Source organism: Camellia sinensis, chromosome 14, assembly GCF_055761805.1.
Source record: "Camellia sinensis isolate YWXY chromosome 14, ASM5576180v1, whole genome shotgun sequence".
In the NCBI taxonomy this organism is placed as follows: domain Eukaryota; kingdom Viridiplantae; phylum Streptophyta; class Magnoliopsida; order Ericales; family Theaceae; genus Camellia; species Camellia sinensis.
Window position 1 is genome coordinate 33,112,966 of NC_138974.1, and position 13,168 is coordinate 33,126,133.

General features: G+C 40.0%; 1 protein-coding gene across 1 annotated transcript; it reads right to left on the reverse strand.

Annotated features, from left to right (window-relative positions):
* Nucleotides 1-597: 597 nt before the first annotated feature.
* Nucleotides 598-1,344, reverse strand: LOC114320086 (uncharacterized). Its single transcript, XM_028267182.2, has one exon. It carries the CDS (start codon nucleotides 1,342-1,344, stop codon nucleotides 598-600), a length of 747 nt encoding a protein of 248 aa, XP_028122983.2.
* Between the last annotated feature and the right edge of the window lie 11,824 nt (nucleotides 1,345-13,168).

Genomic DNA, 13,168 nt, shown 5'->3' on the forward strand with positions numbered 1-13,168 from the left:
TGAAGGTGAGATAAAAGAACCCTATTAACCCCAACCGAGACGCCATGAAGGATGCCAAGATTTAGTGCTCTATTTAAGAGAATATTGAGCCCCTCAGCCACTATATTGAAGAGAAAGGGTGACAATGGGTCACCTTGACGGAGTCCTCTTTGCGGAGAGAACTCATTAGTTGATGAACCATTGACTAGGATGGAGATTCTAGATGTAGATACACAGGTTTTAATCCAAGACACCCATTTAGTCCCAAAACCAAAGCTGGACATCAAAGAGAACAGGAACTCCCAGTTAACTAAATCGAAAGCTTTCTCAAAATCTAGGTTGATGATCAACCCTTGTTTCTTAGCCTTCTTCCAACCATCTACTACTTCATTAGCAATAAATACCCCATCAAGGATATTCCTTCCCCCTATGAAAGCAGTTTGAGAATCACCAATAATGGAGGGCATTACGGACTTCATTCTGTGCGAGAGAACCTTTGCTAAAATCTTGTATATAGAACCCACCAGGCTAATGGGTCTGCAATCTGACAGATTATTGGGATTAGGAGTTTTACGAACTGTTGATGCCATAGGTAAGTCTGCTGTGGTTGTGAAAATATTAGAAGAATTGCATAATCACTTGTTTCATTATTCTCCAAAACTTCTGATAGCATAGGAGATTAAACCCATCTGGTCCGGGAGCCTTGTTGCTATTACTCTCTTTAATGGCAGCCCATACCTCTGCTTCAGTGAAGACTGATACGAGATGATGGGAAATGGTGTCCTCAATTAATCTGAAATCCCCTCCCAATACGGGCCTCTTGACCCAACCTTCCTTGAAGTGTTTCTTAAAATAAAGGAACACCTCATGTTTAACTCTGCTTGGCTCCTCGAAAGACACACCATTAACTGAGATGGAATTTATCATGTTCCTATTATGTCTGGTACTTGCAACAGCATAAAAGAACCTAGTATTTTTGTCCCCTTGCGAAGACCAATTCATTCGGGATTGTTGATGCCATAGCCACTCCACCTTCCTATAGAGTTTCCACACTTCACATCTCACTTCTCTTCTTCGATCCATTTTTGATTGGAGCAGTACTCTTTCCTCTGCTATTCTGTCAAAGGCATGCAATTCCTCCCCTGTTTCCTTGAGCTTAGTGGTAATATTACCGAACACTTCAGTGTTCCAAACCTTTAGCTTCATCTTAAGATGCTTGAATTTTTGCTGGATTATGAAGCTTGCCCAACCAGAGGCAGTAGAATTCTCCCAGCAGGAAATGAAAAAATGAGAGAAATTAGGGTGCAGGGTCCAAGCATCAATAAACCTGAAGGGCTTAGGGCCCCAATCTCTTTCATCTTCCATCATCAATAGAGGGCAATGATCTGATATTAACCTAGGCAGGCCCTAGAGTTTCATTTTGAAGTGAACCAACCATTCTAGGCTGAGCATTATTCTGTCAATTCTACTCCATTTCAGGGCTTCCTGAGAGTTACACCAAGTGTAGGACCGACCAAGGAGGAGCAGATCACTCAATTCACATTTGTCTATAAATTCATTAAGATGGCGCATTCCCCTATCTCTTCTGACACAGCCAACTCTCTCCCCCATGTGCCTAATTTCATTAAGTTCGCCAACCAAGCACCAAGGCCTAGGGAAGGAGTCCTTGAGCTTAAAGATGGAATTCCAAAGAGTGGACCGACTACTAACATCATTAGGAGCATATACATTTAAGAGGACACGATCAAAAGAGTTGTAGAGCGTACCTAAGAGGAGTATAAACCTCCTGTTACAACAGCTCCCAACTAGTTGGAAAACATCCGGATCCCAAATGCAGAGAAGCCCACCTGCAGTGCCAACAGGGTCTACAGACATAAACTCCATTTTCCGACTTCCCCAAAGCCCACGAGCAGCAAACTCTGAATCTATTACTTTCTTGGTTTCTTGAAGGAAAGCAACATCAATATGTCTATCTCTCAGGAGACGTTTGATTATACCCCTCTTTTCAGGCTTACCAATGCCTCTGACATTCTAGGAGAGAAGCTTCATAGAGACCAGATGATGCACTGTGAGGCCCCCGGACACAGCAATCACGGCTTTGCCGAGCCCACTTCATTGATTCTCTCTTTATCATTAAGTTCAAGATCAATAATCTTGTCCATCACAGTAACTTTTTTACCCATAAAATTAATTCCAAGCTGCTCCCCCAACTTGATGGTTGCTTTAGCTTCTTTGAGGAGGAAGCTGCTTGAGCTGGAATTTCCTTCGGACAAATCTGATTGAGCAAGGGCAGCAGCAGCAGGTCTGAGGATGACAGACCTGAATGAGTGCTTAACAGTGGTTGCAGCTGTCTGGCCATAAAGCCTAGCAAAACGGGAGAAGCCCTCCACATGAGCCTTCTTCTTCCTAGAATTCTTTACCTTCCGAAAGGGATTAGTGATGAAAGAAGATGAACTATTGAGGCTTTAATCCTTAAGACCCAGAGTGCCCAAAGAAGATGAGCCAGCAATAACATGTGGGCCTGAGACTGGAGCATGACAAATAATAGGCCTAGTGGCAGAGAATTCAGGTGACTTGAGAATAGTTAGGCTTTGGACTCTTTGCAACCCATGTGGTTAGGCTAGAACCACCTCAAGGGAAATACCAGGCCCAAAGTCATCCATCGGCCCACTAAAGCTTTTGTTAGAGTGAGGAGATGAAACTTCCTCAGCACTCTTCAGTGGGTCAGCCAAGTTTAGTGGGTAGGGTGATAGCTCCCCCATCATTGCCCCCTTCACATCTACTGCACTAGCACTGCAGAGCTTCCCCTCACACAACGTCTCCTCAACCTCCGTGTCTATCAACTCCCCACTGTAGCACTGGTTAAGTCCCTTCTTGAGTGCTTCCTCATTGGGACCAGGAGCTACCACACCAGCTACGTTCTCACCTAGCTGCCTATCATAGCCGGTCTCCGCAACCACTGTATCCTTATTCTCACCACTGTTGCACTGTGTGAGCCTCTGATTACCATGTGCCATTGCAGCATCATCAACCTTCTCCTCGCCGAACTTCTGCGGAAAATTAATTGGCCCCACTCCTACAATGGAGTTACAATCATCATGCTCAGTGTGTGAGCTGGTAGGAAAGTCAACTGTGTTGACCAGGTGATCCTCATACACAAGGATAGGATGAAGTAAGCCCTTGCACTCCAAATTTATTGTTGAAGAGATGAACCCCATGCAGGATGTCACCACTTTAATCCTGGTAGAGGAGAAGGACTTAGGTTGATTAACATCACCCTCTAAGCTAAGAACTGACCCCCACAAGCTGCCAATGTTGTTTAATGTGCTTCTATTCCAGAGGTTAAGGGGTATGCCAAAACATCTTAACCACACATATCTCTCCTGCTGGATTTGAAGACATGGCTGCCATTCTAATACAAACTGGCTCTAGTCTTTAAACCACACCTTCATATTGTGGACGTTAGATTGCATCTCCTTGTGGGCATTAAAAGTTACAACTACATCACGACCTCTCCCTTTTCTGACCACGGCCTGCAATATCCCATTCTCCTCAAGGGCCTCTCTGATACTATTTACAGTGTAATCCATATTTAGTCTGATTATAACACTGTCATATAGCCATCCATTGCCATCTTCATTTGCTTTGATGGTCATACAAGCTTCCCCATTGAGTTTGCCCCCTTTTAGTACCTCTGCGAACGTTCTAGAGCCAACAAATGGCATATGACCCCTCGTTGTGGTTGTTTCAAAAGCACCTCTATTGTTCTGAACCCGCCTTTGGCTTTGTACATCCCTGTTACTCCTATCTTAAGAAGCCATGTTGATTGCTAGCACCTTATCGTCCACCAAGAGGCCATTTGCTTTCTGAATAGCAACGTCTGATGCAACAGGACAACCAAATCTCACAAAACCAAATCGGGAGTTTGACACTCTCCTCCTTTTGAAAGGAATAAAAACATTGATTGATTAAAATTCCGATATCTCCTCTATTTGGTTTATTAGAATGAGAGATAATGAAATGAAATGATATTCTTTAAGTTTTCATATAGAATGATCATTTTCTTAAAATGAAGTAAGATGATTCCATTTGTAATGAATTTATCATTATATTTTTTAGTCTAATCAAATATGAGAATAAATATTTTAATGAAATGATCATTTTATTTTATCTAATTCCAAAGAACCAAACACTACTTAAATATGAACGGAATCCACTCAACTATACATCTCAAACAAGAATTCATAAAAATAAAAACAAAAAACCTCCATCAATTATACTCATTTTCACGAGTCTTTTGTTTTAAAAAAAAGAACCACATTTATCTACATTATTCTGCATCAATTATCTGTTTGTATATCAGTGTTGCTCATCTCAAAATGGAGTAATTATCTACAAATAAAAAAATATACACTATTAAGACAAAGAGCATGTTATGATTTTTTTATTACAAAAAATAAGATTATCAAATCATTTTATTTTATTTTTATTAAAAAATAAAATTACGAAATAATTAACATTTTTCGTGAAAATCAATTCTAAGTTCTAGAGCTAAGACCACCAAGATTTAAATCCCCAGTCAGCAAAGCAGGGACACCGGCAACACACCAAAAAACAATCATCAGTCAGCTCGATCTAACATAAATAAAATAAAAGAGAAACAAAATTATTTATAAATATTAATTATTTATCAGAGTTAGCAAACCAAAAATAAAATAAAATAAAAGTCTTGTTTTGACAAACAATGGCTATTAATTTTCTTAACCCCACCCCCAAAACAAAATAGTTTCTTTCACTTTATTTTATTTTCATATCTTTTCCATTTCATTTTCATTTATCTCCATAAATTCAATCCAAACATTACCTTGTCACACATGCTCAATTTAGTGTGTTGTACATGCGCCTTTAATTTGGATAGAATTTGTTATTTTTCAATTGCAAAATCAAGATCATATGAATCTTATATGTGACTGTAAGATAATGTGTTTTTAGCTAAACTACAATGTATAAATTGTGATTAAAGTATTGTTATTCAAACCTAAAAATTAGACTTACTTTTTAGATCCAATAATGTGATACTCTATTAAAATTTTTAAATCAACTCTCTCTCATTTATTTTCCAATCACCAACCAATCATCTTGTTATCATATTACTAGGTCTAAAAAATAAATCTAGAAAGTAGACTTATATATCATTTTTCATTGTAAAAGTTTTTTTTTTTTTCCTCCACAATTTTTTTTTTTTACAAATTTAACATTCAAATACAACCTTAACAGTTATAATTACAATAAAAGCTCATGTTATCTAGATAAACTGTTTACTTTACGTGGTTGCATTGTCTTTTGTATAAGACACTTGTTCAAGCTTGACTTAATTTTTTTTAACAGTTGATAATAACCATGAAAGTTCATGTTATCTAGATGGACTGTTTACATTATGTTTTTACAAGCGAAACACATATGAGCTAGAAAAGCAGTTCACCATACCTTTTTCTTTTTCTTTTTCTTTTTTCTTTTTGGGGCATAACCTTGTACAAGCTTCCATTCATTTTTCTTTTCCTGGTCGTAAGGCAAAGAATTTTGAAGTACTATGAACATTTAAAGAAAGATTACAAGAAAATAAAAAATGACATCTAATTATGATGATTCTTGTTACTACCACCTGCTAGAGGAGAAAAAGAAAACCTCCGTACTGAGAATAGAAAATTTATAGGGTTTATTACACCTTATACTCGGAAACTATCATCAAATTGTCCATTAATCTCTCAATTATCAATTGAGTCTAGTCCAAAAGTATATAAATTAAAATTTATTTAATCCCTAAATTGTCAATTGAATCTATTTATTTATTTATTTTTTTTATCAGCAAAGAAAAATTTCATTAACAGCATGAAATTAAGAGTACAGGAAGATGAAGTGCACTGAGAGAGATTCGGAAGGTACAAACTACCCCTACTACTGCTACTCGCACCCAAACAACCAAAATAATCTATTAAGTCCTTAAAGTATTTAATTCAAACCTATTTAATCTTTGAAAATATTACAAAAATAAAATATAAGTTCATAAGTATTATAAATTAGTAAAAAATACTATCTAGTTAAAATTTTATTTCCAAAAAATCTTAAATTTTTATATTACCTTCAAAAAGTGTGCGTCAGTTCTTCTGGTGAATTTTCTCTATAAGGGTAAGAGTAATTATGTATAGTATTTTCTTACTTATCTTCTACAATGACTATTTGTTTGCCTTTATCTAATATTATATGCTGGTTTCATTTATAATTTCTATATATTGTCTTAAGTTTTTCGATAAATTCTTTTATAACTTAATTAATGTATTGTTTTGTTTTATTATAATTTGTAGCGAAGTGTTATTATTTAAATTATCTAATTTTATTCTTCTGTATGTCTAATACTCATATAATTTTATTGGCAAGACTGATAAACCAAACTCTGATAATAATTTAAATACGCATCAAAAAGAAAATACTTTTTAAAGACAATAGAAATTTAAGATTTTTTTGAAGTAAAATCTTAACTTGGTATGGTCTTTTACTAATTTACAATATTTATGTATTTATATTTTATTTTTGTAATCCTTTCAAGGACTAAATATGTTTGAATTAAATACTTTAAGAGCATGTTTGTTTGGTAGGATTGGACTAATAGTCCATCCAGACTAATAGTCCGTTGTTTGTTTTAAATTTTTTGCACTGGACTAATAGTCCATTCGAACTATTAATCTTAAATCTGTTGGACTATTGTATCTCATGGGACGTGGGACTAGGGATGTAAATTTGGCCAGGTCTGGCCCATGTCGGGCCTCACGGGCTCCCACAGAAATTTAGGCTGGGCCGAGTCGACCCAGTGGGCCTGGGTCTGGCCTCGGGCTTGGACGGGTCTGACCATTTTTTTATTTTTTTTCTTAATTTTTTTTATCAAAATTTTATTATTTTCCACTAAAAAAGACACTGAGTCTTAGGCGAGCCGGGCCTTGAGTGGACCTTAAGCGGGTCGATAGATTGGACCACGGACCGAGCCGAGCTTCAAAATGATGGTCCAGGCCCAGGAGCTCGGGTTAGGCTCTGGTTCGGGCCTAAGCGGGTCAGGCCCACTTAGGCTACAAGCGAGCTTCGGGCCGCCCACAGGCCGCGGGCCATTTTTACACTCCTAGGTGGGACACAAATCATGGGATAACTTATCCCATAAGACCAGGTTGCCAAATTACGTTATTGACCCTCTAATATTAAATATATTTTTCCTCATGGTATTAATTATACTTAATAAAGTAGTCACAATTTAAAAATAAAATAATTTTATTTCATTTTTATTGATGTTTTATTTATTTAACTTTTTAAAATAATTTTTTATAGATATTTTATTTTAAAATTTTGTTGATATTTTATTTAATTTCATTATTTAAGTATTATTATTTTTAAAATAAATTTATTTAAAATTTTAATTAAAAAAATAGCATACATTTTTATTAATATTTAATTTATTTATTTTTTAAAAAATATATTTAATTGTGTAAAAATATAAAATAAAATAAATTTTTATTTAATCTAGCTAAAAATAGTTAAAATATTAAAAATATTTTTAATATTGCTATTACTTGATAAATAATTGAAAATGATAAAATAGTCATTTGAGTATTTATCCTTCTCCATAATATGCCAAACAAACATAGAATTCATAGCCTATTCAATCAAATAGTTATTTCTTGACATCTAATCTTATGAGTAAACAAACATAGGATATATATCTTATCCAACTGTGTGGATGATTTTCCGACCACACTGCCCGCTTAGTAACCAGCTGGAGAGCACTGGCAGAATAGATGGCACCTGACTGACCTGTAACAGAAATATAAGAATCCCGCGGTGGTTTCGACCACCCGGGGGCACTCCGACGATCAAGTCAGTATATCTCTCAAAGATAAATCAAGTATTAAACTAACAAGCTTGAGTATCAAAAACATACCTTAGACCCATGGGGGTGCCTCTCTTTTATAGCCAATACAATCCTAGTCCCAATAGGAGCCTGGCCCTAATGGACTTAGGATTACTGCTAATCTGGAACTCCCAGTGGGATCAGGATAAACTCTCTAAGAGTCTTATCTTTACCCAAACTGAAGTCTTCTCTCAATCTAGGACTCTTGTCCATATCCAAGTTGAGTTCCCTCTTCATTCTAGGACTCTTGTCTCTTATCCGCTTATCTAGGATTCCGATATCTTCGGAGGCAACCTCGGCCTAGCCGAGATGACCTCGGCACAACGACCAAGACACGTGGCACCTCGGCTGACACGTCGGCGTCACCTTGCCACGTGTTGGTACTCAGAAAATATATCCCCACACCAACCAAATAGTCCCAAAACTATGAATCTCAAGATCACAATCTGGTGGATTCTAATCCCCCATTATCCAGTCCGTCCAATAAACATGTTGTTAGGACTTAATAGATTCAATCAATAGTTTAAAAACTAAATATATTTTAATTTATGTATTTTAAGAACTAATAGTAGATCCAATCGATAGTTTAAGAATTAAATAAATAATTTAACAATAATTTAAGAATAAAAAATGTAATAAACCCAAATTCATTTGCTTGAATCCTTCGACCCGAATTTTCTTTGCAATTCCACGTTAATCACATACCCCCCTATGCCGAGCCTGGCAAAAAAAGAAAAGTTCATTATTTTCAAATCATATGCCTAGTCCACTATCTTCTTGTTATTCTTTTTTACTATTTTTTTTAATTAACAAAAAAAATTTTTATTGATAAAATGTATAGTACAAAATACAAATACATCAACATTAATAAAGGGTGATGAGTGCAAAGAATATCGCATTATATAAGATTATTATTATTACTATTAATAATAAATAGGATTATTTTTATACAATTTTTTTATTATTATTATAATAAATAGGATTCGAACTAACTGCTCTCTTACTATTATTATTATTTATTTATTTCTAAAAAAACAAGCTTGGGTAAGTACTTATATAGGAATTTGATGATAATATAAAGAGAAATACCTATCCATCCCCCTATTTCATCACTCCCAATTACACCCCTCATAAGGAGGTAAATAATAATAACAATCAATTCTTTTCAAAGTGTGGGACTGCTTCACATGGGAGTGAACTATGTCATTAGGGTGCAAAATTAGAGGAATGTAACACTACTCTATAAAGAGTTATCCATATAATTTATGAAGCACACTATATTTTTTGGTCAAAACCTAAGACAATTCAACATCATCCATTCTTTTTTTAAGTATACTTATTGTACGGGGAGCAAATATTCGGTAATACCTGTACTCCTTTCGTTCAAGCTCCTCGTCTGTCCGATCGACCTACGAATACAACGGCGGTGAGCTACCCGGCGATGTGTGGCCAAAAAACCCCTCCGACGGTCAAGTTAGCACACACTCAGTGATATAGAGAGAGAAGACGGAGTTGAGTGTTTAGGTTGTTCTCACCAAATGATGTTTCATCCCAGCATGGGGGACGCAGTCATGCTTATATACTTTCTGCGCTCAAATCTGCTCCCATTAGCCTCTTGACACGTGGAGCTGCTCTCTCATCCGTCAGCACAAATCCAGCAATCACCACTTAACCAAACCGGCAGACTACATTAGTGGGAGCTCGGCAACTCGGCGGCATCACCTCAGCCTCACACAACCGTGCTGCATAACAAGTCTGAGTGCTGCACTCGTCGAGCTCCATAACGATCGTGCTCGGTTGCATTCCGACATAACCGAGCTCAAGACAGGTCGAGCCGGTAAATCGAAGCCTTTCCTGCTGAGCTAAATGCGCGAACCGTGGAATCCTGAATAGCAGGGATCATCTCGGTCGAGTAGCTCGAGTAGCTCAAGTAGCTCGATCCCCACATGGACAAGCCCAAGTAGCTCAGTCCCAACATGGCCCTAGGCCTCAACCGAGCTGAACCATCTCCGAACAGGCCCAAGCTATCACGATCCAAACGTGCTCAGCCCTCAATTTGCCCGGCCTTTACCATGGCCCATTCCGGCTCATAAATCTCCCTCTCAATTGTCCCTTAATTCCGTCCACGCAAAAGCGTGATTGGGATTACATGACCTAACCGGGGTATATTCCCCGCCGGTCTTTCCTCCACAAGTTGTAAATCGCGTTAGTCGACATGCTCGGTTTCTAGACTTGCCTGGTCGATGCCTCAACTTGCCTGCCTGTCTCTTCAATACCGACGCCGCCATCAATAGGGACACTCGTCGATCATTTACTGGCCTCGAGCAGCTAACCCCGACGTCTTTTCATATTCGAATTATGGCGGCCTTTTTCGCCTATAAGTACGCCACTTCACCCTTTCATTCTCTTTTTACTGCCTGTCTTTCATTCCAGATGATCTAGCACCATCGTTGCCCTCGACTCCCAAGCTCCATTCTTACCTTCTATTGCGTTCGTGCTCCAGATTCGACTTTTGCCTCATTCTGGTAAGTTCTCCCAATTTCTTTATTGCTTTTTCCTTTGGTATTTCGCATTCCTAGGCACAAAAACCATAGGTTTTAGGATATAACCCCCCCAAAAACCTCTTCTGCCCTACTCTCTTTGCTGTTCTTCAACTCTAGTGATGAACATATGAAGATCTGGAGCAGACCGGGCTCTAGGTCTTCTTTTGATCCCAAAAAAAATCTAAACCGAGCAAATTGCGAGTTTGCAAAAAAACTATTGTAAGAACCGAGGTAGGCAGAAGGCTTGACCGCTCGACCGGGCTAACATCTGGTCCGCTTGAGCGACCGAGCTTTTGAATTTACCTTCGTGACCGAGGTGGTCCGGCACTCCATCTGACCGAGCTAAAGTCAAGCTCGTTTTGCGCGACCGCGCTCCCACTTACACTCACCCTCCTTTTCCTGTAGAGTCCAAGGGGACCACGCACCAACACTGAGGCTCTCAACGACTGAGCAGCCATCAAACAAGAGTCTGTGATAAACCAATACAGCCGCTCTAAAACCAGCCGGCTACACATGGGGCGTTACCGCTTCTTGGTCGACACGCCGATTGCTCTAGCCGCGTTCCGGGAAGAATACGGTATCCCTGACGACGTTCATCTAGAGCTCGGTGACGATGACACAACCCTCTGGGGCAGATTAGACCAGTATCCTTTCACCGTGCTTTTCATTATAGATGGAGGCCTCCGCTTCTCGATTAACCCCTTATTGTGCGAATTCTTGCGGCGCACCGGGCTAGCACCAACCCAAGTCTCAACCAACACTTACCGCATAATAAACGGAATCACCGAGCTGAACAACCGGCTAGGAACCAACTTAGGTCTAGCCGAGATGCTTCGCCAGTATACCCTCGGGCATACAGGTGACGACCTTGCCTATTATTCAAAGATCAGACCGAGCAAGGAGAAAATAGTGACAGGTATCCCAGACAAAGACTTGAACGACGACGACTTTTTCTGGGTGTCCGGTAATTATGAAACAGCCGACGTGCCGGGCTGGTATATCAGTAAAACTTTCGGCGAAACAGGTAAGCCGTGCTAACTACTCGGTCAAATTTCTTTCTTTCATCATTTTGTACTTACATCTTTTCTTCTTCTCCTCTTTGCAGCAATCGAAGCTTTGCAAGCCAACTACTATTATCCCAACGAAGCTACCATCAGAACCGTGCTCCGATACCGTAGTCGGGATCACCACGAACTTCTCGCCTACGTACCGACCTACAGATACTCCGCTCCCCGCCGGAGTAGAGTGACAGACTTCCTTCGAGCGCCGTCGCCACCTCCTGACCCCACACTCCCGGACGTGCCCTTTATCCGGTTGACCGAGGCAGAGGAGATGGCCAAAAGAAGCCGCATCAAGAATCTGATCACCGCTACATCCACCGAGCTACCGAGCATGCCCTCCCACATAGCCGCTGCCGGTTAACCAAGCGGGACCGTGGTCACATTGGCGCCACCTACCGCGGTGCAGGCAAGCAAAGAAAGCCACCGAGCTAGGAAAAGGCCTCGTATTGCCGATCCTTCAGCCGAGCTTGTTGCGGAGTTGAACACCAAGCAACCGGCGGTCACAACTGACCCAACACCACCATGGAAGCCCCAATTGAAGCACTGAGGAAAAGAGATCCCGGCCAGTGCATCGGTCAAACGGGACAAGGAGCATCTACTCGCCTTTGACCTAACCAAAGCCTTGCATTTGCCGAGTGATGTGGTCGACAATGACCACGTGCCTGACACCCGACTGGTGAAGTCCTCGGTCAAGTCTATGACTTGGGTAAGAATTTCAAACTTTTTATTCAAATTTTTCCAAGTGTTTGCTCAGTTTCCCTTCTTTAATCAAAACTCTTCTTTGCAAGCTATCCAGAAACAACATCTGGTCATGGAGCAGATTCATAGACTCCGACAGAAGGCAATCGATGCTGCCAGCTAGGTTGAGCACCTTCAAATCGAGCTGGGGCGATCATGAGCTTCTTTGGAGATCGCAAACTTTGACAACTCCAGATTGCTCGGCCAGCATGGAGCCGCCGAGCAAGAGAGGGACGCTTTCCCGGCCAAGCTGGAGGCATTGAAAAATTCAAAGAAGGATAAGCTGGATGAAGCGAACAACGCAGGTTTCAAGGAGGTCGAGGAGATCTACACGAAGCAAGTCCATGCCACCCAAGATATTTTCTTCAAGGCTGGCTGGAAGGTTGCTTGCGAACTGCTCGGCCAAGGATCTGGAACCGACATGTTTGCCTCTCCCCCAGCTGTCTTCTTTTCGACATACATGGTGCCATACACCAACGACGTCTTCAGTGCATTGCAGGCTGAGGCTGAGGAAGATGATGGGGAGGAAGCCGAGAAAAATGCCGAGGGAGGTAACCGCCCAAAGCAGACCGGCCAGGTAGAGATCGGAGTCCAGGAAAAAATAACCATGGTCGACCTGGAGGCTACTGCTACCGGGGATGAATTTGCTGACTTGTCCCCCTTAGTTTAGTTTTCTATCTTTTTCTTCTTCGTTTTTAAGAACGTAACCGGGCTGCCAGCCCCACCGTATGTAATTCTGTTCCTCATCAATGAAAAGTTCTGATTTCGTTAAATGTTTGCACGGTGTTTAAACTAAACAACTTCAGCCGGGGTAAAGCACCTTGGCTTAGTAAATCATCAACTCGTCCTTGAGCAAATTATCAACTCATATAACTAAGATAAACCATCTCGGTTGA

Bases quoted from the DNA above. Each gene is read 5' to 3' on its own strand.
- LOC114320086 (XM_028267182.2), bottom strand. From the start codon at position 1,344: ATGGAAGATGAAAGAGATTGGGGCCCTAAGCCCTTCAGGTTTATTGAT.